The 25,334-nt window shown below is 43.6% G+C and overlaps 1 protein-coding gene across 1 annotated transcript; it reads right to left on the reverse strand.

Moving 5' to 3' along the window:
• Positions 1 to 332: 332 nt before the first annotated feature.
• Positions 333 to 25,334, reverse strand: strc1 (stereocilin 1). Its single transcript, XM_029721701.1, has 27 exons — positions 25,267 to 25,334; positions 25,105 to 25,129; positions 22,851 to 24,939; positions 22,266 to 22,331; positions 20,766 to 20,876; positions 20,442 to 20,596; positions 19,923 to 20,109; positions 12,113 to 12,228; positions 11,762 to 11,891; positions 11,389 to 11,571; positions 10,829 to 10,867; positions 10,092 to 10,262; positions 9,299 to 9,439; positions 8,427 to 8,488; positions 8,184 to 8,319; positions 7,959 to 8,044; positions 7,632 to 7,767; positions 7,318 to 7,514; positions 7,105 to 7,195; positions 6,636 to 6,816; positions 6,306 to 6,481; positions 5,979 to 6,134; positions 4,837 to 4,979; positions 2,599 to 2,747; positions 2,418 to 2,515; positions 2,136 to 2,286; positions 333 to 756 (listed from the first exon to the last, which is right to left on the reverse strand). Exons 2-27 carry the CDS (start codon positions 25,107 to 25,109, stop codon positions 671 to 673), a joined length of 5,241 nt encoding a protein of 1,746 aa, XP_029577561.1. The 5' UTR covers positions 25,110 to 25,129; positions 25,267 to 25,334; the 3' UTR covers positions 333 to 670.

The following is a 25,334-nucleotide window of genomic DNA, read 5'->3' on the forward strand; positions in this document are numbered from 1 at the left end:
TTTTCTTCACTCAGAGAATAGGCCAATAGCAAATGGATGGCTCTTCAGAAGGCGAGGTCAGTACAGGTGAATCAAAGCTGGGACCGAGAGACTGAAAAACAGCTTCTATCTCAAGGCCATCAGACTGTTAAATAGCCATCACTAGCCGGCTACCACCTGGTTACTCAACCCTGCACCTTAGAGGCTACTGCCCTATGTACATAGACATGGAATCACTGGTCACTTTAATAATGGAACACTAGTCACTTTAATAATGTTTACATACTGCTTTACTCATCTCATGTGTATATAGTGTATTCTATTCTGATGTATTTTAGTCAATGCCACTCTGACATTGCTTGTCCTAATATTTATATATTTCTTAATTCCAATATTTTGACTTTTAGATGTGTTTGTATTGTTGTGAATTGTTAGATATTAGTGCACTGTTGGAGCTAGGTACACAAGCATTTCGCTACACCCGTAATACAATCTGTTAAATATGTGTGTGACCAATTTGATATGATTTGCTGATAGAAATAAATATCCACCCATTATCAAATCATACATTACAATAGCCTGCAGGGCTACTCAAATATATGACACTTATTGTTTAACATGGTAGTTGTGTGGGAGAGAGTCCTCGTGGCCCATTGGGAGTAAGGGGGTTATCCATCAGAAGGGGAGGCCATTACAGAGCAGAAACTAACAGCACCATCAGCAGTCCCAGAAGATGACAGAGAGGACTAGGGCACAGTGCCAGCCCTGATGAACTGCCTGCATGAGGACACACAAACACAAAAGCAACACTGTAGCTGTATGGCGACAAACTCAACAACAATACAAGCATCCTACATCCAACACTCCCTCAAACCTTTGCTTGAGCTGTCCTTCTTCAACTAGATCCTGATTCCTCTTCTTATTCAGACTCAAAGTTACAAAATATACATGCTGAAAGTATGTACTGACATAATAGGCATCTCATTTGATTACACTCTGCTAAGATCAAGACAATGTCAGCTTCAGTGAAACATGTCAAGCAGACTACGAAAACCCATCGGATATCACGCCCTCATTATTGGGAAAAAGCCCATAGTTGAAAATTGAGATTTTGGTTGTTTTGGATACTTTAACACTTTACTTTATTCTAATGTAAAACATATTGTATGATTACTTAAGTAAAATAGTTAATTTCCCATTTTCATTTGTGTATAAGTAGCTGTAGGCTTCGCCGGAGCAAAAGTTCATAAAAGTAGTTCACACTTTCTTCCGATGTTTCTTGATCAGTGGGTAGGTCCTATTAGCTGCCACAATTACATGAAAAGGGATCAAAATATATAAACAGTATTGCAGTAATTTCAGCAGTTCAGAATTATTTTGATTTTAAGTAACAAAGCAATTGAGATCCTATTCTAAAACTTGGTGGAAGCAAGAGGCATCTTACTGTCATTATCTGTCATTTTGAGCTGCATCCAATTTCTGCTAGCCCTGGCCACTCACCTTCACTCCTCTCAAAGATGTAAAATAGGATAGGTGTATGTAGATGAATTATCTACCAACACAGTTATACCAATCCCCACTGCTTTTCTTTGAGGGGGTGTGAATGAGTGCACAGGCGAGAAGGGGTGTACATTGGATTGGGCTCGTCATTGTAGCATTCTTTCCTTTTTGTAGTTAGTCAATCATCAAATTTAAATATATTTGATCAATCATCGTTGAAGCTGACTTCTCAGATAAATAGCGATATTGCTTGTTGTTTGATTTAGATAGTTGTCATTACTTTGAGCAAACCTGCCAATATGCTCGGAATTACCGGTAATCAATCATTATTTGAATTACCGGTAATCAATAATTATCTTATGATCTTCTGTCACATCATCATGGATGGATAGATGAGAGCATCTTCAATGAGGAGAAAGCAATGAACAGTATATTACGCTAGTTAGTTAGCTAGTTAAGTACACAATGTATTAGCTAGACTTTATAAAACTTACCAGGCCTTCACTACCTGCATCTACTTTGTATTTGTTCAAGGTAGCTTTAAAAAAAATAAACATTTCACGATATGAAGGGTTTCCCGAGGCTGCCACACAAATGAAAATCATCTAGGGAAATGGTGTACACTTGAAACATTTCAGCAGGTGAAAGTTAATTACCACGGAAGTCAACAGGTTTGTCTTCCCAGGCGGTCAGCACCATAGACATAGCTGTCAGCTGCACAGGGGACAAACACAAGCGCTGGGCTTCAGTCACCGCTTTGGCCTGTTCATAGGAGAACATGCTGATCTGGGCTGGGTCAAACACGACCTGAGGAGACACGGACAACTCACATGAACACAACACAGAAAAACAACAATTTGATAGGGGGCAATACAAAACATTGAGGATAAACTGACATGTGTTATTGAATCATAGGCATTTTGAATCCTCACACTTACAGAAAACTTGTCTGCCCGGATGAGGGACACAGCCAGAGGTGTAAATCCTTCAATCTGCTCCCTCACCAAAGAAGACATGGCCATATCTGGGAGGCCAGCTGCAGATTGTAAGAGGTTGGAACTAATTTCAGGCAGTAGTCATATTTGTGGTAGCAAAACAACAAAAAGGCATGTCATGTACCTGCCAGTGCTCCAACCTCAATGAAGACCTCAGGGCCCCAGGAGCTAACGGGTCCAAAAGCCAGGCTATGGCTCAGCAGTCCCGTTAAAGCCTGTTGCTGCTCTTCTGAACAGGACAGCCGCAGACGGCCCAGCCACAGAACTGCCTTACTGCAGTCAGGAGGGGGGAGAGGTGAGTTACAGACAATTATTTATATATATGTAACAGAGTTGGTTATGTTTCCACTTGCCTCGAATGAAATGTGTATTTAATGTTCAAGCCTTCTTATTGATTGGTTGAATTCCGATGACAATAAGGCGTGTTGTTATTGGCCCCGCTTGCAGATAGGGGGAGATCGCGAACGTCAGGTCTCCCCAGTATGAAAATGTGATGCAAGGGGTAGGTCGAGTTCTGAATACTGTATTCTATTTTTATATTTTACAATGTGTACAAGTTTGCTGTACATTTCTGATTTATACATGTGTGGGTATATGGTACCTGTTAGGGATTGAGGGGCTTTCTGGGATGTGCTTTGGTATTTGATTGGTGTATATAAGTGTTTTAGCTAGCATGCACGGATGTAATGGTCACATAAGCCCACTGCTAACAGTTATTTTCATGCTACAGATTTTACCATCGACAGCCATCAACATCGTTAAGCCCTGCACAACTAACGTGCTGTTTCCTATTTAATGACAGGTATTTACACATGTTATATTTTGTATTGTATTTTGTTTATGCCCAGTATGAAAATGTGATGCAAGGGATTTTACCATCAACAGCCATCAACATCATTAAGCCCTGCACAACTAACGTGCTGTTTCCTATTTAACTACAGATAATAAGTAATGCTCAGCTGGGACCACTGGCTAGGGTGATTTCTTTGAACAAAACACAAAGCAAGGAGAGTACATTAACATATGTCACATATACACTAGATGACTGACAGAGGGCAGTGTTTTGAAGCCACCGCATCCCCATCTTGGTACTCCCATCATAGTAACATTTTTTGGGAAGTTATAGAAATGCATTCAATGTCTACGTTTATTTTTGCTATGTTTATTCTATTACAGACAGTTCATGTTTTCATATGTTTTTGTGCCTCAGATTGGAAGCCAAGTCTACTGTGCGCAATTGTGTAGGATAGACTATTGCACACCCAACGCAATTCCTATGAATGATTCTGGATATAATGACAACAAATTACATAGTCTAGTGGGCTTATTCACAATGATCTCGTAATGAAATAACATGACAAATACATTTTGTTTTCCCATGTTAGACCTGCAATTGTAAACAATACAAAGGGCTTGAAGTAGCCTACTTGAACTTGGAGCTCAGAAATTCAAGTGCTGGAATAGGCCTCATAGACTCAGGAAGTGAGGGTGATGCAGCACCCCCTGAAAAATAAGAATTGAAAATAAATATTCATAAAATATTCTCACAAAAGTAGTGCAGTGAGCCTTTACTAGTCCTGTATCAGCAGACCGATATGGCAGTCTGTAGCAAGGCCCCCAAAAATTGTTCTGCCCCGCCCCAACTTGACTTTCCATACAAATCCTTCCATTGAAAAAGGAACTTTGGTTTTTGGTCACTTTCTCATCATAAAAACAGCAATGCTGAGATTAATGATACCGCTATTCATGGATTTATTGTGTGCCTGCGTCAGCCACACGGGCTGCATTAATCTTAAAGTGGTAATGGTTTAGTTTTTTGACACTTATTGCATGCTTTTTGGGGGAAGTTCTATATTAGGCCCTACATGTAGAATTATATAAATTCTACATTAACATTGAGGTCCTTGAAAATTACAATTAAGTGCTTGAAAAAGTCCCTGAAAGTCCTTGAATTTTACTTGCCAATGTCTGTATGAACCCTGCATAAAGTGCCTATGTTGTTCTATAGGTGGAGTTATGGGACAATTTGCATACATTTACTTTTATTCCTTTAAGTACACATGTGGAACTGCATGAAAATCCTTATTTTTGTTTCAAACCATTTTGAAATGTTGATCCAATGTCACACAATGGCCCCATTACTTATAGAATTCCCCATATACAGTACATCATTGGTTACAGGATGTAGAATGACAGGAGGGAGAAACAGGTTGGATAAGGGTTAAGAAGACACACATAGGGGAGGTTTCACATGAAAAATGCGTAAATGCAAACTCTTTTTAATGGTAAAAACACAGCACCTATAACACTCCCTCTCTCATGTGGGTCCCTCTCACTGATTTGAGTATGTCTCTAATCTCACCTGAACTCCACTGCATTCAGGGAGCGCATGTCTGAGACCTTGATCCCACACAGTATGTGTCCCATAGCCACCAGGGTGCTGGAGTCCAGCTGACTAGGAGCCACCTGGGTTGAGATGAGCACAGAGGAGGACAGCACAGCCAGCTGGGACAGGAGAGACAAGGATTGCAATAGGCACCACAATCACACAAGTGCACACCAAAGCAGGTAGGACATTCAGATAACACTTTACTTGACACCCATTGTCATAAAGTCTTATGACATGGTCATAACAATGCAATAATACTGTGTGTCATAACAGCTGACATAACGTGTCAGAACCTGTTATAATATAGTCATAACACTGTCATGACATATTTAGACCTGTTGTGACATATATTGCGTTATTTTATGGCTGGTTATGACACCTACATAAGAGTGTCAAAATGTACAAAATGTACCACACAAGGCAAAACATTCCATTACACCATAGCCTACATGTCAACAGGATGTTTACGTTATAGATAAAAAAAGGAAACTGACCATATTAAATTATCGTTCTAATTACGCACACATTGATGTCAGACATGCACCTACCCCAATGCTCTGTTGCAGATGACTGGGATGAACGCAGGAGCAGATTTCAGGAGCAGGACAAGACACCCTCTTTTTTTACTGATGACTGATATTAAGGCATGTACGTGATAGGCTTATTTGCCTTATATGATTATGACGGTCATAATGCTTCTTGACAGTGTCATAAAGTGCATTTTCTACAAGTCATTTAAAATATGAAAAAAACATGACTGTAAAGAATTCATTGCAACAACAATGGATTTAAGAAAAACTTTCAACCTGAAATAAAACTTCTTGGCAGGGAAAAAACTCATTTGAATAAATATGGGGTTTGACACTCTTATGAAGATGTCATAACCAGCCATAAAATAATGCAATATATGTCACAACAGGCGTAAATATATGGGTCATGACAAGTTATGTCAGCCGTTAGGACATATTATGACATGATTATGACCGTGTCATAACGTGTTATGACGCCAGGTGTCAAGTAAAGTGTTACCGACATTCAAAAACATCAGGACTACACAAACTACACACATAGAAACAAAAACACTGAACCAGATTGTCAGACTGATTGTTAGCTACCTGTCTGCTGTTCCAGGTGCTGACTGCCCCCAGTGCAGAGATGGTGCTCAGCTCAGACAGCCGGATCACACTCAGCTCTGCCACTGAAAGCTGGGAGGCTATACGACCCAGCTGAGTAATCACAGACGAGGAGAAGGAGCTGGCCGCTCCATAGATCTACAGACAACACAGAGAAGAAGAACAAAGAGACAGCCTCTGTTAGTTAATGCAACCAGAGCACCGACAGAAGACGGATAAATCAGACACTGGACCCATTTTGCATGTGGTACAACGTGATTTTTACATAGGAACTACAGTGATGTTTCTTGTTATGGGTAAAATATGTACCTCTTTAGTTTTCTGGAGGAGTAATTTCTGTTGGTATGCTGAAAAGAAGGGGTCCTGGCCAAAGAGCTCTAGACTACAGCTGAAGGCGGCAAATGACATGCTTGTCAAGCTGTCTGTACTCCAGGCTGAAGGCTGTGTTGCACGCAGCTTTTCACATGTGGGCATCAATGCAGGAGCTGGGCAGAGACAAATGGACAAAAACAGATGGTAATACTGTATACAGAGGGAAATGTATGTAAACATTTCACAAAAGAGTCTTATGTTCATCTGTTTGGCAGTAAGGTTGAGGACTTAGACAGAAGTCTCAATGTGAGACAGAGTGGCACTCACGTGTGACCTGCCCCACTTTGAGAAAACCCAGGAAGTTCTGAAGAACAAACTGTTGCCTCTCAAACAGCTGTGTCTGTTCAACCTGGTCCCGACCCTGAATGCAGAGGGCCCCAACAGCACCCGACTCCCACTGGCGCTGACTCAGAAACAGCCTCTCTATACGCCCCTGGGTCATCAGGGCCTGAGGACATACACACACAGCCTGACTAGGGGCCAACAGGCCAGGGCAGCATAGCACCTGACACCTCTAGGAGTCCTGTCAGTGGACACCTGCAAGATTCTTTTACAAATCCATCCTTTCCTGATTCCTGGTGTCGTGTAGCAATTGTAACACCTCTCAATAACTTTAAGGACACCCAAATAAATGAATCATGACAATGGTCAAATCAATTCCAAAGGAACTAACGTTGAATAAATAATGGAAATGGATGTGTTAAAGACTGAGGGAAAAGTAGAGCAGGAAACGTACCTGGGGAATCTGCTGCAGCGTCTCTTTGGGAAGGAAGAATAAGAATCTGTCCACTTGATTGAGTGTCTCAGTGGTCCAGTTCTGAATGGAGCTAAGAGCACACAGAAAGGCTCATTTTTCATTTGATGTGAGGAGACAGAGGAGTTATAACGAAAGGTTAAATGGGGTGTATGCTGTAATGTGGGGTGGTTGTTGAAGAGGTTGCTACAGTACCCGAAAGTGCCTGGCTCCTGTAGGATCTGTGCGACGATGTCCCTCTTGCTGCTGTTATAGCAGAACTCTCGGAGGAACTCCAGGCTCTCCACAAAGAAGCGCCGCACCAGCTGCAGAAACACTTCATCCACTACGTAGGTCGCCATGATGCCCAGTGAGCGGAACTCATCCTCAGTGAACTCCCCCGTGTACATGCCCTGGGGGGAGAACATTTTCAACTTATACCTGTAAAATCATTTTCAACATGAAGACACCAAAGCTAAACCCCAGGCTGAATGTGTTAGCAGTAATGGGGTACAGGAGAGGGTACTGACAAGTCTCTGCACCATCTTGTCCACCAGAATTTCCTGTTTTTTACTGGGTAGGAGCAGGAAGTGATGGGAGTCCTTCACAATCATCTTCCTGAGAGTGTCCATCATGTCGGCAGGGAACTTCTTAATAGTGTTCACCCTACAAATGCACACACACACACACACACACACACACACACACACACACACACACACACACACACACACACACACACACACACACACAGGGACACACACACACACAGGGACACACACACAAAGTTGACAGTGATGCATTGTTGATGCTCAAACCATCTGTAGTGATGATTAATGGCAGTAAGACCGACTCACGGCAGGGCCAGTGCGATCTGAGCGCCAAACTCTCCCAGCAGCTCAGAGAAGTCAAAGTAGTACAGCTCCTCGATGATGCACTTTTTCTGTAAGTCATGACAAAAGCATGAGGGTTGTCAAGTACGCTTATACAACAGCTATCTTTATACCTGACATCTGGCATGGCTCCACTGTTAACTCAATTAACTGGCTCAGAGGAATTTGGTCAAGTATTTGCTCATCTACCAGTGAGGAATGGAGAGGAACAGACTGATTTTTCATGAATGCAAGGACACTCCGCATTGAGGAAAATGTTGGCTTGTCCCGGAAGAGCTGTCGCAGGGCTGTGCAGCTTACACCTCGAGCAATGCTTCCAAGGGCACTGTATAACCAGAGAGACAAAATAGATCACAAATATGAATGGGAGCACATTCACAAGAAGTTAGTAATAAATCAACTGCAGCTATGTTGACGTAGATATGCACTCACAGAAACGTCTCAGTGGAAAGATTGGGCATGGTCTTCACTGCTTCTTTAAAAAGAGTTTTAGCCTGGGAAAAGAAACCAGAAGCGATCATTAGTATTGATCACAAACCATCTCCCAACACACGTAGAGACAGCCGGAGAGAGAATACCCCGCAGTGCTATAGAGGTGATTGGCAGTTTTGGAATACGGTTTTGAGGTGTGTAGTAAATTCAGTAGCACAGTGTTGTTGTGCTTTGCCACTTCACACAGTGCGCATGAACATGCAAGATTTGGGAGCTGTGATTTAATGGTGCTGGCAGGCCGCCCTCAGGCCCATTAGTAGCAACAGACAGGGGATTATAGGGCAGCTTTCATGGCCAGTGTGGTGAAACAGACCAGACCAGCGCTAGGCTAGCAGGAGGGAGAGGGCCATCAGCCCGTCTGAGACACCACCTCACTGTGATAGCTGGGACCTGGTGTGTGTGTGTGTGTGTGTGTGTGTGTGTGTGTGTGTGTGTGTGTGTTGACCGTCACAGATACGCTGTGTGTGTTCAGAACATAGAACAGCCTATTTAAACAGTCAGGGCAGGGGTTATACAACAGGCCGACCTCTCCACTGACGGTTAATTATTTAACATCTAATCAAGACCGTGTCACACACACCTCTGCATGACAGAGGAGAGACCCACATTGCGTAACATGCTGACATCTTTAGACACACTCGGAAATCCTTTTCAAATCTCTACATATCATTGGGTGATAAAAATCACAAAGTATTTAGGGATATGTAGATGCTCCTATACTGATATACATGAGTTGTATCCCCTTGAAAATGACTTGCAGGTCACAGGTATTGCTGGAGCAGAGAGGACAGTAGTCAGCTCATAGATGTTACCTGCTGAGTGTTCCAGGCTCGTCTTCCTGCCAAGGTCCTGTTGGTCAACAGCAGACTAGCCCTGGTCAGCACACTGAGTAGAGGGGTGCTGGGGAGCAGGGGCTCCACCTTATCCAACCAGCCAGTCACCTCTGGTGAGTCCTGGACGAAGGTCAACACAACACAGACATGGAGTATAGTGACTAAACAACACCAATTCAAAAGATAAACACGCAGATATAAAGTGGATTTCAATGGTGACTAAATGGGCTTCTGACAAACACTAGCGGTACACACAATATGTTGGTGGAATGTAAATACATGTTCACAAACCATACAAAATAACTCAGGCAAACAAAAGAGGAGTAATTACAAATGTGTCAGAGTGACCTAATTCATGCATAGTTGGCACCTCCTCTCTAAGAAACAGCCCAATACTGAGCCTGCCCAGTGTGTCAGTCTATCCCTGGTTCTGGTCCTTATGGAGCATACAGCTCCAGCTTGCACAGGGCCACATCACCCCTATCTGACTGCCAGGCAGGGCAAAGAGCCTGGGTACACCTGGGCATGCCAACTGCGGTCCCCCTCCACACTCCACCTTGCTCTCCTCCACTCTGTTCCCTCTCCAATGGTTATGGTCATGTATGCATACTCAGAGCCTTGTAAACATACCTCCCACTGAGCCAAGAGTAGCAGCGTACGGCCGAAGCCACGTTACTGTGTACCTTGTCGACTGTCTTCATTTAGTATGAGTGAGCATGTCGCTGTTTGTGAGGATGGGGGTCAGTGTTGGTGAGTCCCTCTAAGGCCGTACCCAGAGTTTGGTGGTGATGGTGTTGGCCTGTGAGGGGTTGAGGCCCGGCATGTGCAGGGCGATGTCAGGCAGAGAGGACAACAGGATGTCAGAGGGCAAGTTCCACAGAGTCTCAACCTTCACCCCACTCACCAGAGAGCCCAGCTTCTGCAGCTGCCCCGGCAGAGCCAGCTAGAAGGGACACAAGGAGGGAGAGAGGGAGTGAGCAGGAGAGAGAGAGAGAGAGAGAGAGAGAAGGGAAGGTTGGGGATATGAAAGAGTGGGGGGGGGGGGGCAGGGAATGGAGGAGCAAGATATGGAGAAAGAAAGACGGATAGTCCATTTCTAACTCATCATTCAAACACTTTTAATAATGCAAAAATCATCTGTTAAATGAAACTAGATACAAAAGATACCTTTGACAAATTGGTCTTGTTCTTTGTAACACTATACAGCCATTAGATACTAAGATAATACAGGTAGAGAGTGTCATCTGGTGTATAATGAAGTAGGAAACATACATCTTGACAAGGTTGTGTGGTTTGCCATGGTGATAGTGTTTGTCCTTGAGTCACCCCTGGCCAGGCTGCACTAGGCTTTGGGCCAGCTGGCTCAGAATGGACCATTACTATGCACAGAGGCATTACACTGAAACAGAGACACTCTCAAACATCTAGCATACCATATCTGAGACAATACGCAACCCTGTTTACAATCCCTTTCTAAAACAGAAAGCCAAAAACTGAAATAATACTTACACTGTTGTTTAGAGACACTTTGTCCACAATTACACTGGCCTAGAATGACATCACAAAAAGAAGATGGAACAAATCATTATGACTGGTCTTAACTCTGTTTTATTAACATCTGCATTATGAAAATGGAAACTACTTGGGAAAATGAAGAATAGCCCACTGGGCTCAAGACAAAAACAAATGCTTTACTTTCTGATTTTGTTTCCCCACCCTACCATTCCATTGACTAAGGCCCCTTATGGCATATGGCAGGCAGCAGCTGCGAGGCGCACATTGAAAATGTGGGGTTAGTTGTGCTTCTGTAATCAAAAGGTCAAGGCACCTCCAGAACCCCCCTCACCTCACCTGGGGTCAGATTGCTGCAAACTGGCTGCTTGTCAGCTGTCACAAAGCCCCTACTAACCAACCCCCATTCTAACCCCATAATCATCCCCACCCTCTGTTACTGGAGCCGGGCAGCACTGAGAAAACCCAATCAGGTATGAAAACCAAACAGAAGGTGCTCCATTAGAGCTCTCTCTCTGATGAGAGGATGCTTGTGACGACTGATGATGATCTTCTACCTGTGCAGGAGTGAAGGGCACAGAGGCCAGGGCTGTCAGCGCAGGGCTGAGCTGGGATTGGCTGAGCTTCTGCAGGAAGTCCACACCCAGCCAGGGCAAGAAGGGAGCTAGCTGAGACACTCGGCCGGCGGAGAGAGAGCCAGGAGACTGAAGCTCACTCCCATTCAGGAACAAGCTGGAGATCTGAAGAGGGATGGCCAAAAGCATAACACACACACACACACACACATATATTTACACAGGAATCAAGACACAAAGTGCAAACAAGAAATTAAACCCATAGATTAGTCTACTTCACTCATACCCATATGAGTTTCACCTTCAACTTTGCGGTGAAAAAGAAAGTAGTTCTTTCTGTGACAGCTCCACTTACCATGTCACTGGGGCCCCTGAGGCCCTGGGAAACACATGCCCTAATATTGTCCTGAATCACAGAGAAGGCCTCTGTGTTTCTGTACACCTGCAGGTCCTTTGGGTCTGACAGACACGTCAGGTTGCCAAGCCTAGCGATACAAAGATGATAATTACTCAAGCATATCCAAAGATACTTTTGGATCCCAAACAGTTGGTTACTTCAGTGTCTACCAGAATGTTGCGTATCATAGGACTACAGAAAGTAATTTCTTGAAAACGCATACACTCAAATTAGATTAATGTTTGAAACCGAATGTTTCTGTAAGACAGGATACATGACCAACCATCGATCAGATATTGTGACACTGACCTCCTGAATTGTTCCACTGTTAGATTTTTGAAGGTCCTTATGAGGCTCTCAGCCACAAACTGCTGTTGTAGGTGGCTTAGGGTGTTCATCAGCAACACATCCATTCCAACCAACAGCTAGGAGAGAAGAAACACCACCCAACTCTGGTTTAAAATGACAGTGCACAATGATTAAAACGTACTGTATACCGTTTTAAATTAAGACAATGAAAATCGATTGGCCTAAACATACTGTTTTGTACTGTATACACATACAATTTTGCACAGTACAACCTCATCCCCTTACACATACAGTCAGGTCCAAAATTATTGTCACCCTTGATGAGCAACAAATACTTGATGAAATAAATAATAATAAAAAAAAGAGCTTGATTGTATTAAAAAAAAGTTTGTGTGTGTGTATATATATATATATATATATATATATATATATATATATATATATATATATTGTGTGTATGTGTGTATATATATATATATATATATATATATATATATATATATATATATATATATATATATATATATATATATATTCACACTGCTCAAAAAAATAAAGGGAACACTTAAACAACACATCCTAGATCTGAATGAATGAAATAATCTTATTAAATACTTTTTTCTTTACATAGTTGAATGTGCTGACAAAATCACACAAAAATAATCAATGGAAATCCAATTTATCAACACATGGAGGTCTGGATTTGGAGTCACACTCAAAATTAAAGTGGAAAACCACACTACAGGCTGATCCAACTTTGATGTAATGCCCTTAAAACAAGTCAAAATGAGGCTCAGTAGTGTGTGTGGCCTCCACGTGCCTGTATGACCTCCCTACAACGCCTGGGCATGCTCCTGATGAGGTGGCGGATGGTCTCCTAAGGGATCTCCTCCCAGACCTGGACTAAAGCCTCCGCCAACTCCTGGACAGTCTGTGGTGCAATGTGGCGTTGGTGGATGGAGCGAGACATGATGTCCCAGATGTGCTCAATTGGATTCAGGTCTGGGGAACGGGCAGGCCAGTCCATAGCATCAATGCCTTCCTCTTGCGGGAACTGCTGACACACTCCAGCCACATGAGGTCTAGCATTGTCTTGCATTAGGAGGAACCCAGGGCCAACCGCACCAGCATATGGTCTCACAAGGGGTCTGAGGATCTCATCTCGGTACCTAATGGCAGTCAGGCTACCTCTGGCGAGCACATGGAGGGCTGTGCGGCCCCCCAAAGAAATGCCACCCCACACCATGACTGACCCACCGCCAAACCGGTCATGCTGGAGGATGTTGCAGGCAGCAGAACGTTCTCCACGGCGTCTCCAGACTCTGTCACGTCTGTCACATGTGCTCAGTGTGAACCTGCTTTCATCTGTGAAGAGCACAAGGCGCCAGTGGCGAATTTGCCAATCTTGGTGTTCTCTGGCAAATGCCAAACGTCCTGCACGGTGTTGGGCTGTAAGCACAACCCGCACCTGTGGACGTCGGGCCCTCATACCACCCTCATGGAGTCTGTTTCTGACCGTTTGAGCAGACACATGCACATTTGTGGCCTGCTGGAGGTCATTTTGCAGGGCTCTGGCAGTGCTTCTCCTGCTCCTCCTTGCACAAAGGCGGAGGTAGCGGTCCTGCTGCTGGGTTGTTGCCCTCCTACGGCCTCCTCCACGTCTCCTGATGTACTGGCCTGTCTCCTGGTAGCGCCTCCATGCTCTGGACACTACGCTGACAGACACAGCAAACCTTCTTGCCACAGCTCGCATTGATGTGCCATCCTGGATGAGCTGCACTACCTGAGCCACTTGTGTGGGTTGTAGACTCTGTCTCATGCTACCACTAGAGTGAAAGCACCGCCAGCATTCAAAAGTGACCAAAACATCAGCCAGGAAGCATAGGAACTGAGAAGTGGTCTGTGGTCCCCACCTGCAGAACCACTCCTTTATTGGGGGTGTCTTGCTAATTGCCTATAATTTCCACCTGTTGTCTATTCCATTTGCACAACAGCATGTGAAATTTATTGTCAATCAGTGTTGCTTCCTAAGTGGACAGTTTGATTTCGCAGAAGTGTGATTGACTTGGAGTTACATTGTGTTGTTTAAGTGTTCCCTTTATTTTTTTGAGCAGTGTATATACACACATACACACAACCGTTAAAAAGTTTGGGGTCACTTAGAAATGGCCTTGTTTTTGAAGTTTTTTGTTGATCAGAAATACAGTGTAGACATTGTTAATGTTGTAAATGACTATTGTAGCTGGAGACGGCATATTTTTAACGGAATATCTACATAGGCGTGCAGAGGCCCATTATCAGCAACCATCACTCCTGTGTTCCAATGGCACGTTGTGTTAGCTAATCCAAGTTTATCATTTTAAAAGGCTAATTGATCATTAGAAAACCCTTTTGCAATTATGTTAGCACAGCTGAAAACTGTTGTTCTGATTAAAGAAGAAATAATAAGCTAACTAAAAAGCAGCATTCGCAAATGGAGGATGGCTTTCACTTCAGCAGTAATACATTTATGAACTTTTTTGAGGAAAAGATCATGATCATTAGAAAGCAAATTACGGACTCCTCTTTAAATCTGGGTATTCCTCCAGGGCTTCATTGTCCAGAGTCTGCACAACTCTGCCAGGACCTTGGCTCAAGGGAGATACTAAAGTGTTTTAGTACTATATCTCTTGACACAATGATGAAAATAATCATGGCCTCCAAACCCTCAAGCTGCATACTGGACCCTATTCCAACTAAACTACTGAAAGAGCTGCTTCCTGTGCTTGGCCCTCCTATGTTGAACATAATAAACGGCTCTCTATCCACCGGATGTGTACCAAGCTCACTAAAAGTGGCAGTAATAAAGCCTCTCTTGAAAAAGCCGAATCTTGACCCAGAAATTATAAAAAACTATCGGCCTATATCGAATCTTCCATTCCTCTCAAAAATTTTAGAAAAAGTTGTTGCGCAGCAACTCACTGCCTTCCTGAAGACAAACAATGTATACGAAACGCTTCAGTCTGGTTTTAGACCCCATCATAGCACTGAGACTGCACTTGTGAAGGTGGTAAATGACCTTTTAATGACGTCAGACCGAGGCTCTGCATCTGTCCTCATGCTCCTAGATCTTAGTGCCGCTTTTGATACCATCGATCACCACATTCTTTTGGAGAGATTGGAAACCCAAATTGGTCTACATGGACAAGTTCTGGCCTGGTTTAGATCTTATCTGTCGGAAAGATATCAGTTTGTCTCTGTGAATGGTTCGTCCTCTGACAAATCAATTGTAAATTTCGGTGTTCCTCAAGGTTCCGTTCTAGGACCACTATTGTTTTCACTATATATTCTACCTCTTGGGGATGTCATTCGAAAACATAATGTTAAATTTCACTGCTATGCGGACGACACACAGCTGTACATTTCAATGAAACATGGTGAAGCCCCAAAATTGCTCTCGCTAGAAGCCTGTGTTTCAGACATAAGGAAGTGGATGGCTGCAAATTTTCTACTTTTAAACTCGGACAAAACAGAGATGCTTGTCCTAGGTCCCAAGAAACAAAGAGATCTTCTGTTGAATCTGACAATTAATCTGGATGGTTGTACAGTCGTCTCAAATAAAACTGTGAAGGACCTCGGCGTTACTCTGGACCCTGATCTCTCTTTTGAAGAACATATCAAGACTGCTTCAAGGACAGCTTTTTTCCATCTACGTAACATTGCAAAAATCAGAAACTTTCTGTCCAAAAATGACGCAGAAAAATTAATCCATGCTTTTGTTACTTCTAGGCTCGACTACTGCAATGCTCTACTTTCCGGCTACCCGGATAAAGCACTAAACAAACTTCAGTTAGTGCTAAATACGGCTGCTAGAATCCTGACTAGAACCAAAAAATTTGATCATATTACTCCAGTGCTAGCTTCCCTACACTGGCTTCCTGTTAAGGCAAGGGCTGATTTCAAGGTTTTACTGCTAACCTACAAAGCATTACATGGGCTTGCTCCTACCTATCTTTCCGATTTGGTCCTGCCGTACATACCTACACGTACGCTACGGTCACAAGACGCAGGCCTCCTAATTGTCCCTAGAATTTCTAAGCAAACGGCTGGAGGTAGGGCTTTCTCCTATAGAGCTCCATTTTTATGGAATGGTCTGCCTACCCATGTGAGAGACGCAGACTCAGTCTCAACCTTTAAGTCTTTACTGAAGACTTATCTCTTCAGTAGGTCCTATGATTAAGTATAGTCTGGCCCAGGAGTGTGAAGGTGAACGGAAAGGCTGGAGCAACGAACCGCCCTTGCTGTCTCTGCCTTGTCGGTTCCCCTCTTCCCACTGGGATTCTCTGCCTCTAACCCTTTTACAGGGGCTGAGTCACTGACTTACTGGTGTTCTTCCATGCCGTCCATGGGAGGGGTGCGTCACTTGAGTAGGTTGAGCCACTGACGTGGTCTTCCTGTCTGGGTTGGCGCCCCCCCCTTGGGTTGTGCCGTGGCGGACATCTTTGTGGGCTATACTCGGCCTTGTCTTCGGACGGTAAGTTGGTGGTTGTAGATATCCCTCTAGTGGTGTGGGGGCTGTGCTTTGGCAAAGTGGGTGGGGTTATATCCGGCCTGTTTGGCCCTGTCCGGGGGTATCATCGGATGGGGCCACAGTGTCTTCTGATCCCTCCTGTCTCAGCCTCCAGTATTTATGCTGCAGTAGTTTATGTGTCGGGGGGCTAGGGTCAGTCTGTTACATCTGGAGTATTCTCTTGTCTTATCCGGTGTCCTGTGTGAATGTAAATATGCTCTCTCTAATTCTCTTTCTTTCTTTCTCTCGGAGGACCTGAGCCCTAGGACTACCTGGCATGATGACTCCTTGCTGTCCCCAGTCCACCTGGCCATGCTGCTGCTCCAGTTTCAACTGTTCTGCCTGCGGCTACGGAACCCTGACCTGTTCACCGGACGTGCTTGTTGCACCCTCGACAATTACTATGATTATTATTATTTGACCATGCTGGTCATTTACGAACATTTTAACATCTTGACTATGTTCTGTTATAATATCCACCCGGCACAGCCAGAAGAGGACTGGCCACCCCTCATAGCCTGGTTCCTCTCTAGGTTTCTTCCTAGGTTTTTGGCCTTTCTCAGGAGTTTTTCCTAGGGAGTTTTTCCCAGCCACCGTGCTTCTTTCACATGCATTGCTTGCTGTTTGGGGTTTTAGGCTGGGTTTCTGTACAGCACTTTGAGATTTCAGCTGATGTACGAAGGGCTATATAAATAAATTTGATTTGATTTGATTTGATTTAAAACTGGCCTTCTTTAGACTAGTTGAGTATTTCGAGCATCAGCATTTGTGGGTTCGATTACAAGCTCAAAATGGCCAGAAACAAATAACTTTCTTCTGAAACTCGTCAGTCTATTCTTGTTCTGAGAAATGAAGGCTATTCCATGCGAGAAATTGCCAAGAAACTGAAGATCTCATACAACGCTGTGTACTACTCCCGTCACAGAACAGAGCAAACTGGCTCTAACCAGAATAGAAAGAGTGGGAGGCACCGGTGCACAACTGAGCAAGAGGACAAGTACATTGGAGTGTCTAGTTTGAGAAACAGACGCCTCACAAGTCCTCAACTGGCAGCTTCATTAAATAGTACCTGCAAAACACCAGTCTCAACGTCAACAGTGAAGAGGCGACTCCGGGATGCTGGACTTCTAGGCAGAGTTGCAAAGAAAAAGCCACATCTCAGACTGGCCAATAAAAAGAAAAGATTAAGATGGGCAAAAGAACAGACACTGGACAGAGGAAAATTTGAAAAAAGTGTTAAGGACAGACGAATCTAAGTTTGAGGTGTTCAGATCACAAAGAAGAACATTCGTGAGACTCAGAAAAAATGAAAATATGCTGGGGGAGTGCTTGACGCCATCTGTCAAGCATGGTGGAGGCAATGTGATGGTCTGGGGGTGCTTTGGTAGTGGTAAAGTGGGAGATTTGTAGGGTAAAAGGGATCTTGAAGGAGGAAGGCTATCACTCCATTTTGCAACGCCATGCCATACCCTGTGGACGGCGCTTAATTGGAGCCAATTTCCTCCTACAACAGGACAATGACCCTAAGCACAGCTCCAAACTATGCAAGAACTATTTAGGGAAGAAGCAGTCAGCTGGTATTCTGTCTATAATGGAATGGCCAGCACAGTCACCTGATCTCAACCCTATTGAGCTGGTGTGGGAGCAGCTTGACCGTATGGTACGTAAGAAGTGCCCATCAAGCTAATCCAACCTGTGGGAGGTGCTTCAGGAAGCATGGGGTGAAATCTCTTCAGATTACCTCAACAAATTGACATCTAGAATGCCAAAGGTCTGCAAGGCTGTAATTGCTGCAAAAGGAGGATTCTTTGACAAAAGCAAAGTTTAAAGGACACAATTATTATTTCAATTAAAAATCATTATTTGTAAACTTGTCAACGTCTTGACTATATTTCCTATTCATTTTGCAACTCATTTCATGTATGTTTCATGGAAAACAAGAACATTTCTAAGTAACCCCAAACTTTTGAACGGTAGTATATATATATATATATATATATATATAAATAAATAAAATTTTATACTAGTACAATTGCTCAGAGAAATAGATTGTTTATAATAGTACTATATTTTTTTTCTCTCAAAAAGGGGGATAGAATTTCACCCCATTTTCAACCAGCAACTATCAGGAACTAACACTGATCACTTTTTCACACTTTTACAGTGTAAATTTCATCAGCTGTTATACAATATGGCAAAAAAACATGAGTTTTAACTGCACTGGGCCTTTAAGGTCAACGACTTAATAAACTTAACCCAGTACCAGAACCAGTGTCGTACCGCAGTTTTGCGGGGCGCTCAGCAAGGTCTGAGCAAGGTCTAAGGATTTGTTATGAGGGAAAACAGCTAACTTCCTCCAATTCAACACATTTTGCCATGGCGCAATTATTTTTTTTTTTTGCAGTTTTATAGCTAATATCATGCTATTTTGCATTTGTAAAGCTAATTTCCTCCAATTATTGCGGAAGCTGCGGGAGGCTGTGGTATGCCAGTGACCAGGACATCTAAGCCAAAAACCTAGTTGCCTCTGCCAGGAGGTTGAAACTTGGCCACAAGTGGATCTGTGAGCAAGACAATAACCCAAAGCACACATCAAAATCCACAAAGAAATGGTTAATTGACCACAAAATCAACATTTTGCAATGGCCATCTCAGTCTCCTGATGAACCCCATTGAAAACCTGAGGTTGGAATTGAAGAGGGCAGTCCATAAGCGAAAACAAAGGATATCAAGGACCTGGAAAGATTCTGTATGGAGGAATGGTCTAAGATCACCTCCCAATGTGTTCTTCTTTCTCATAAAACATTTGAGAAAAAAGGCTCAATGCCATTATCCAAGGTTAAGCATTGAAAGGTTCTGAAAACAGGGGTGCCAATAATTTCGATCTCTATTTTTGAGAAAGAAAAGTAGTACTTATTAAACAAAATCTCTTTCTTTGAGCAATTGTATTAGTATAAAATAAATACAAATTCTGTATAGCTCAGTATTTGTATTATTTAATTTATACAGTCTTTTTTACCCATCTTTATCAAGGGCGCCAATCATTTTGGACCTAACTTTTCATGCAACGATCATATTCACATTTTAAGCATTGAAAGATCACTCACTATTCTTCACAGTCATTCTTAATTGATGCATTCCGATGTTTACTTATTGAACATTGGCTACGGCCACAACCACTGACACAATGGAGACCACTGACAACTGCCTGGCTGTGGCTGGGGAGGCTCTGGTTTCACAGAGAGGTGTCGTGTCTGTTACCTGAGCAGGTGATAGGTGCTGGAAGCTGTGAAAGGGCAGGTAGACGATCAGGTTACCAGTGTCCCTGATGAAGGAGGGGCCGCCGGCTGTCATGTTGAGGGAGCTGAGGGCTCGGCTGTACCACCTCCCAAAGGCCCTGCGCTGCTCCACCGACAGGCTCCTGATGTTGCTGTTGATGGTATTTCTCCTGAAGATAGAGAGAAAGAGCATAGAGGAATGTAGGACATACTTGTTAACCTGAACAAAAAGCAAAGAGCAAAACATGACTGGGAAAGCACATCTCTTTCAGAGACTCAAATGATCCAATTTAAATTAAGGCCGAAGCAGTAGTTTAAATAGAAAATGACTACAATATTGTGAGTCTGTTTGTGTCTGAATAGAGGGGGTAATTAACTGTCTAAGTCCATTAGCTTTGATTATATAGCCATTCAGTACTATACGTACATCTATAATGCAGAGACCAACACACAAGGACATCATGACTCATGATGACTTGTATCAGAAGCCTGCTTAACTTACACTATGAGGTTGGTCTGTAAGGGGGGCAGTGACTGGATGTCTGCAGGGTTGACCAGGGCAAGTAGGGGTACCAGTTCAGGAAAGAGGCTCCCATCCCTGACCAAGTGGGTCTGGAAAAGCACAGATACCATGGTGCCTAGGTAGTCATCTGTAAACTGGGACAGAGAGCGAGATTAAGTGATTATCTTGTGTGAACATAAGAGTGGTTTCGCTGCATTTTACTTAATTATTTTATAAACCGTATTCAATCAGGTTGTCCCATTGAGGTCAAGTGATCTTAGTATTTTCCATGGAAGACCTGTCTAAGAGGACAACTGATATTACCTGCAATGTTCCCTGGTTCCTGCTGAAGTACTGCAGTATCTGTCTGACCGTGGTGATGTCCACTGCACTCAGCACTGGCCTCAGACTGGCCAGAGGGATACGGAAATACTCCTGGAACAGAATCACACCACGTACTAAAACCAAGCACCCATAAGCCAGACAAGAATATCATAACAAAAACTGTCACCAAGTAACAATAAATTATAAATGAACTTAAAATCTCTACATTACAAATACTCATACTTAGCCATCACCACACCTTGAGACATCTCCAGACATGTCTTAAGAGTTACACTCACCTACGTATTTATTTGGACAGTGAGGGTAACATTTTTTACTTTGGCTCTATACTCCAGCATTTTAGTTATTTTATGAGGCGACAGTACAGAATGTCACCTTTTATTTGAGGGTATTTTCATACATATCTGTTTTACTGTTTAGAATTGAAAGCACTCTGTATCTAGTCCCCCCATTTGAAGGTTTCATGAGTATTTGGACAAATTCACTTATGGGCTAAGGGCCTGGGGCTGGCTTTCTACAAAGCTAACTTATGGAATTGTTTTAAGATGGTCATACCAAGGATCATTTAGCTATTTGATTTAGAATTTTAGAACCCCTGTAGGTATCCCAAAAAGTATTGAAAAAATATTTGATGAAACATTGAATTTGGCCTCACTGCTATTAGCCCATAGAAACACATTGAATAACATATTCATACACAGCAAAACAGAGAGTCAAATAATTTATCAAAAGGAAGTATGTTTTGAAGTGTCTGTCCTATACGCGAGAGATATAAGAAAGCTCTGGAAATTATTATCATTCCTTTTTAAACTGGTACCGGGTTACCTTCAGACGAGGGATGTGAAGCTTGTGGGCGTCGTAGAGCAAAACACGTGTTCGTGAGAGTCTCACCTTTCGATGGTGAGGTCATATTACATTTTGACAAAAGTTTAGTATTTGGTGCCATATTTATTCCACGCAATGACTACGTCAAGCTTTTGACTTTACACACTTGTTGGGTGCATTTCCATTTTGTTTTGGTTGTGTTTCAGATTATGTTGTGCCCAATAGAAATAAATGGTAAATAATCTATTGTGTCATTTTGGAGTCAGTTTTATTGTCAATAAGATTTTAATATGTTTCTGAACACTTATGCATTAATGTTGATTCTACCATGATGCTACTCATTGCGTGCTAGGACTATGGGACCAAACACTAAACTTTTGTCTTCAAATGGGGGGACTAGATACATCAAGTGCTTTCATTTCTGAACGGTAAAACAGATATGTATTAAAATACCTCAAATAAAAGGGGACATTCTGTACTGTCGCCTCATATAAAACATTTGATCTCAAATCCAAAATGCTGGAGTATAGAGCAAAATTAAACATTATAGCTTCACTGTCCAAATAAATACGTAGGGGCGTGTATTTGTTAGTAACTATATCACCAGTCACAAATGTAAAAGGACCAAATAAGTATCAGTCCTGCTTCTGTCACCTTGATGAGGAAAAATCCATCACTGTTCCCATGTCTTCCTGTCTGCATCAAACTGGTCAGTACTTTCTGTTACGGACAAAACAAATCTTCAAGCTTATCATTTGAATGGTTAAAGAAAAAAAAATCAAGATGGACAACAGCAACAGCACAGTATCAACAATAATAAACACAAGTGATTAGAGATTAGTGTTGGTTTGTCATTCAATCACATCAATGTCAGTTAATCTCATCCAGGGGAAGAGATTTAATGTCCACTATCAATGACATGTGTGAAACTGTGTACACCGTCTGTTGACACAACAATAGCCCTCATGGTAATTGATATAGATGATTAGTTACCTAAAAAAATAAAAAAAAGGATTCTAAGTTAGCCATATGACATTTCCACTAGACTAGAATGGGTCTGATCTAAATGTCCTTAGACATGAATCAGTTGAAAAGCCAAAACAGCAGAAAACAGGTTTGTGACCTGAGGGAAATGTGTGGATGACCACCATTCATTCAGGACTGTTCAATGTAGCAGTTTACAATACGCACAATGTTGGAATTCTTTATCTGCAGATAAAGTCTGCTCAGCCCACCTACCCCAAAGCACTGCAGCAGTACCCTCTTGTTGTCAAAGTTGGTCTCCTTCTCTAGATAGAGCACCACAGACTTTAGCACATTGAAGCGGATGTTTTCAGTCACACGTAGGGACGTCATCTGGCTCTCCTCCAGGGCCACCAGCAGCACCACGGTCACACTGGTGGCCTGGTCCACCACAGAGGCCATGTGTGTGGTCAGGAGCCCCTCCAAGCGATGCTGCAGGGCCTTCACCCCGCAGCGCAAAAGCAGCTGCAGAGCCTGCGTCTGACTGGAGCCTGGCTGACAGGCTGGGCTGAAGTCTGCAGTACAAGTCCAGTTCAGCCTCCTCACAATGTCTCTGACCAGGCAGGGCTGGGAGTCTGTGGAGGTGCTGTTGGTATTTCCCTGGCTGTTTCCTTGGGTGTAGTTGGTACAGAGCGTGCCCACCCACAGGCTGTAGGGCTCCTTGGTGAGCAGGGAGAGGAGGCCAGTGTTGGTGCAGATGGATGAGACAAAGTTGGCCTGGTCGTAGTCCCAGCACAGGGTCAGGAGAGAGGCGTCAGGAAGTGCCACTGCCCAGCTGTGGTACTGGCATTGTTCTACTGGCTTAAACCCCATCAGGCCTCCTCCCTGTCCCCCTCCGCCGCCGGGGCCAGTGTGGTTCACACAATACGCCAACAGCCATGTATTGTCCGGGTTGGCTAGCAGGTTCTGGAGCACCGTGGCGTTGGCGCACACCTTCTGAGTGAAGTTCAGAGAGTCCAGCTCAGCACAGAGAGCCAGGTCAGTCATGTCTACAATGATGGGCTTGTTCCAGTCAGAGTATTGGCACACCTGGGGCAGGATGTCCTTGGTCTCCTTGTCGACACAGACAGACATGAGCCACTCGTTCTGGGGCTCTAAAGTGAGCTTCTCAAACAGGGGCATGTTGCAGCACACGTTCTTATTAAAACCCATCTGGTCGTGTCGCCAGCAGAGCTCCACCATCGACGGGTCCACCAGCACCTTGCTCCACTTATCATAGTTGCACCAGTCTAGGACGCTGAACACCACAGGCGGGTTGGTGGGTGGAGAGTTAAGGGAGACAGTGCAGTATTCTCCAACCCATACAGTAGCACTATTACGGAGCAGTTTCTTCAGAAAGGTGGCATTGGCGCACACCTCCAGTACAAAACCCTTGTCATCATTCTGGATGCACATGGATATCATCTCTATGGTGATTTCCATCACGTTTTGCCATTCTGAGTACTGGCAGGAAGCCGCCACCAGAGAGTTTATATCTGGCTGTGTCGGGGCCTCTGTACAGTTCAGCTGCAGCCAGTTGTTGTCGACATGGGAAAACACAACAGTAAAGAAGTCCAAGTTCTGACAGAGGAGGATGTTCAGCCTCTCCTTGTCCTGGTCCCAGCAGACGGCCACCATGGTTGGGTCGACTGTCTCCGCCGTCCAGGTCTGATACCTACAGAACTGACTCACCATGTATCCATCAGAGGAGTTAACACAGAAATTCCACAGCCAGCTATTGTTAGGATTGTTGTTCATCAATGCCTGCATTAGCTGGATATTGCTGCACACCGCTAGGATGAATTCTTGCCTGTCATTTTCACTACACAGTGTCACCAGGCCTGCGTCCACGTCATTGGTCCAGTTGCCGTAGTTGCACAGCAGCTGGCTGAGGCTGAGGGATCTTGAGACCCGTGGGCCTGGGGGAGGCGGGGGCGGGATGTCCCCACTGCAGTCAGACCTGTCCTCCAGGAGGGGCAACAGTAGAGCCTGGATAACATGACAGGTGTTACTCCACACCTGTTCCACCTCAGTGGGGTTCAGGATGCTCAGAGCGTTGCAGAAAGTGGAAAGTGTTGAGGAGCTCTGTAGGCCCACTGTGATGATGTCAGCGCACAGGGTGTCGTTGAAACTGGCTAGGTTGTCGTGGTCACACCTCAGCAGGGCAGCGGGGGTGTCCTCTACCGCTTTGAGGGTACGGCTGAAGGAGACTGTGGGGAGGCTCTGGCAGTCTGGGCCTGGGTAGCTGCACAGCGTTGATTCTGGAGCCAGGAACACATCCAGGATGGAGTCACCAAAGGACCAGCTCACATTGTGACGTATACCCCTGAATAAAACGTAGTCAGTTAGAAAGGATATGGAGGTCATATTCCTCTGTCAGTGGAAAAATATATAAAAATTAATCCATCATAACATTTCCATGCTGTTTATCTCAGGGTATCACATGAAAGGTTTCACAGAGGAAAGGTTCCACACATCATTGTCAGCTTACCACATCAGGAGCTGCTTTAGATCCCCTATACAAAAAAGGCAGGGCATTAAATACATATTAAATACTGCAAATGTTCAATAAAAACTGTCTAATAAAAACGGTATACATTAGATTCATAACTTAACATGAAGAAAGTGCAAGTAGAAAACAAAACTGACCAACCTTGCTGACATTGTTCATTTTGTTCCAGAGAGGGAATTGCAATTCCAAATTGCAGTGCTATTTTTACA

This window comes from Salmo trutta, chromosome 29 (genome assembly GCF_901001165.1).
Source record: "Salmo trutta chromosome 29, fSalTru1.1, whole genome shotgun sequence".
Lineage (NCBI taxonomy): Eukaryota > Metazoa > Chordata > Actinopteri > Salmoniformes > Salmonidae > Salmo > Salmo trutta.

What these genes read in the sequence shown, in the direction of transcription:
- strc1 (XM_029721701.1), bottom strand. An exon ending in AAGTGTCTCTAAACAACAGT is followed by an intron (nt 10,263 to 10,828) that starts GTAAGTATTATT and finishes TGTCCCTTCTAG; the next exon opens with CTGGCTCTGCCGGGGCAGCT. An exon ending in GCACCTGGAACAGCAGACAG is followed by an intron (nt 4,980 to 5,978) that starts GTAGCTAACAAT and finishes CTCCTGTCCCAG; the next exon opens with CTGGCTGTGCTGTCCTCCTC.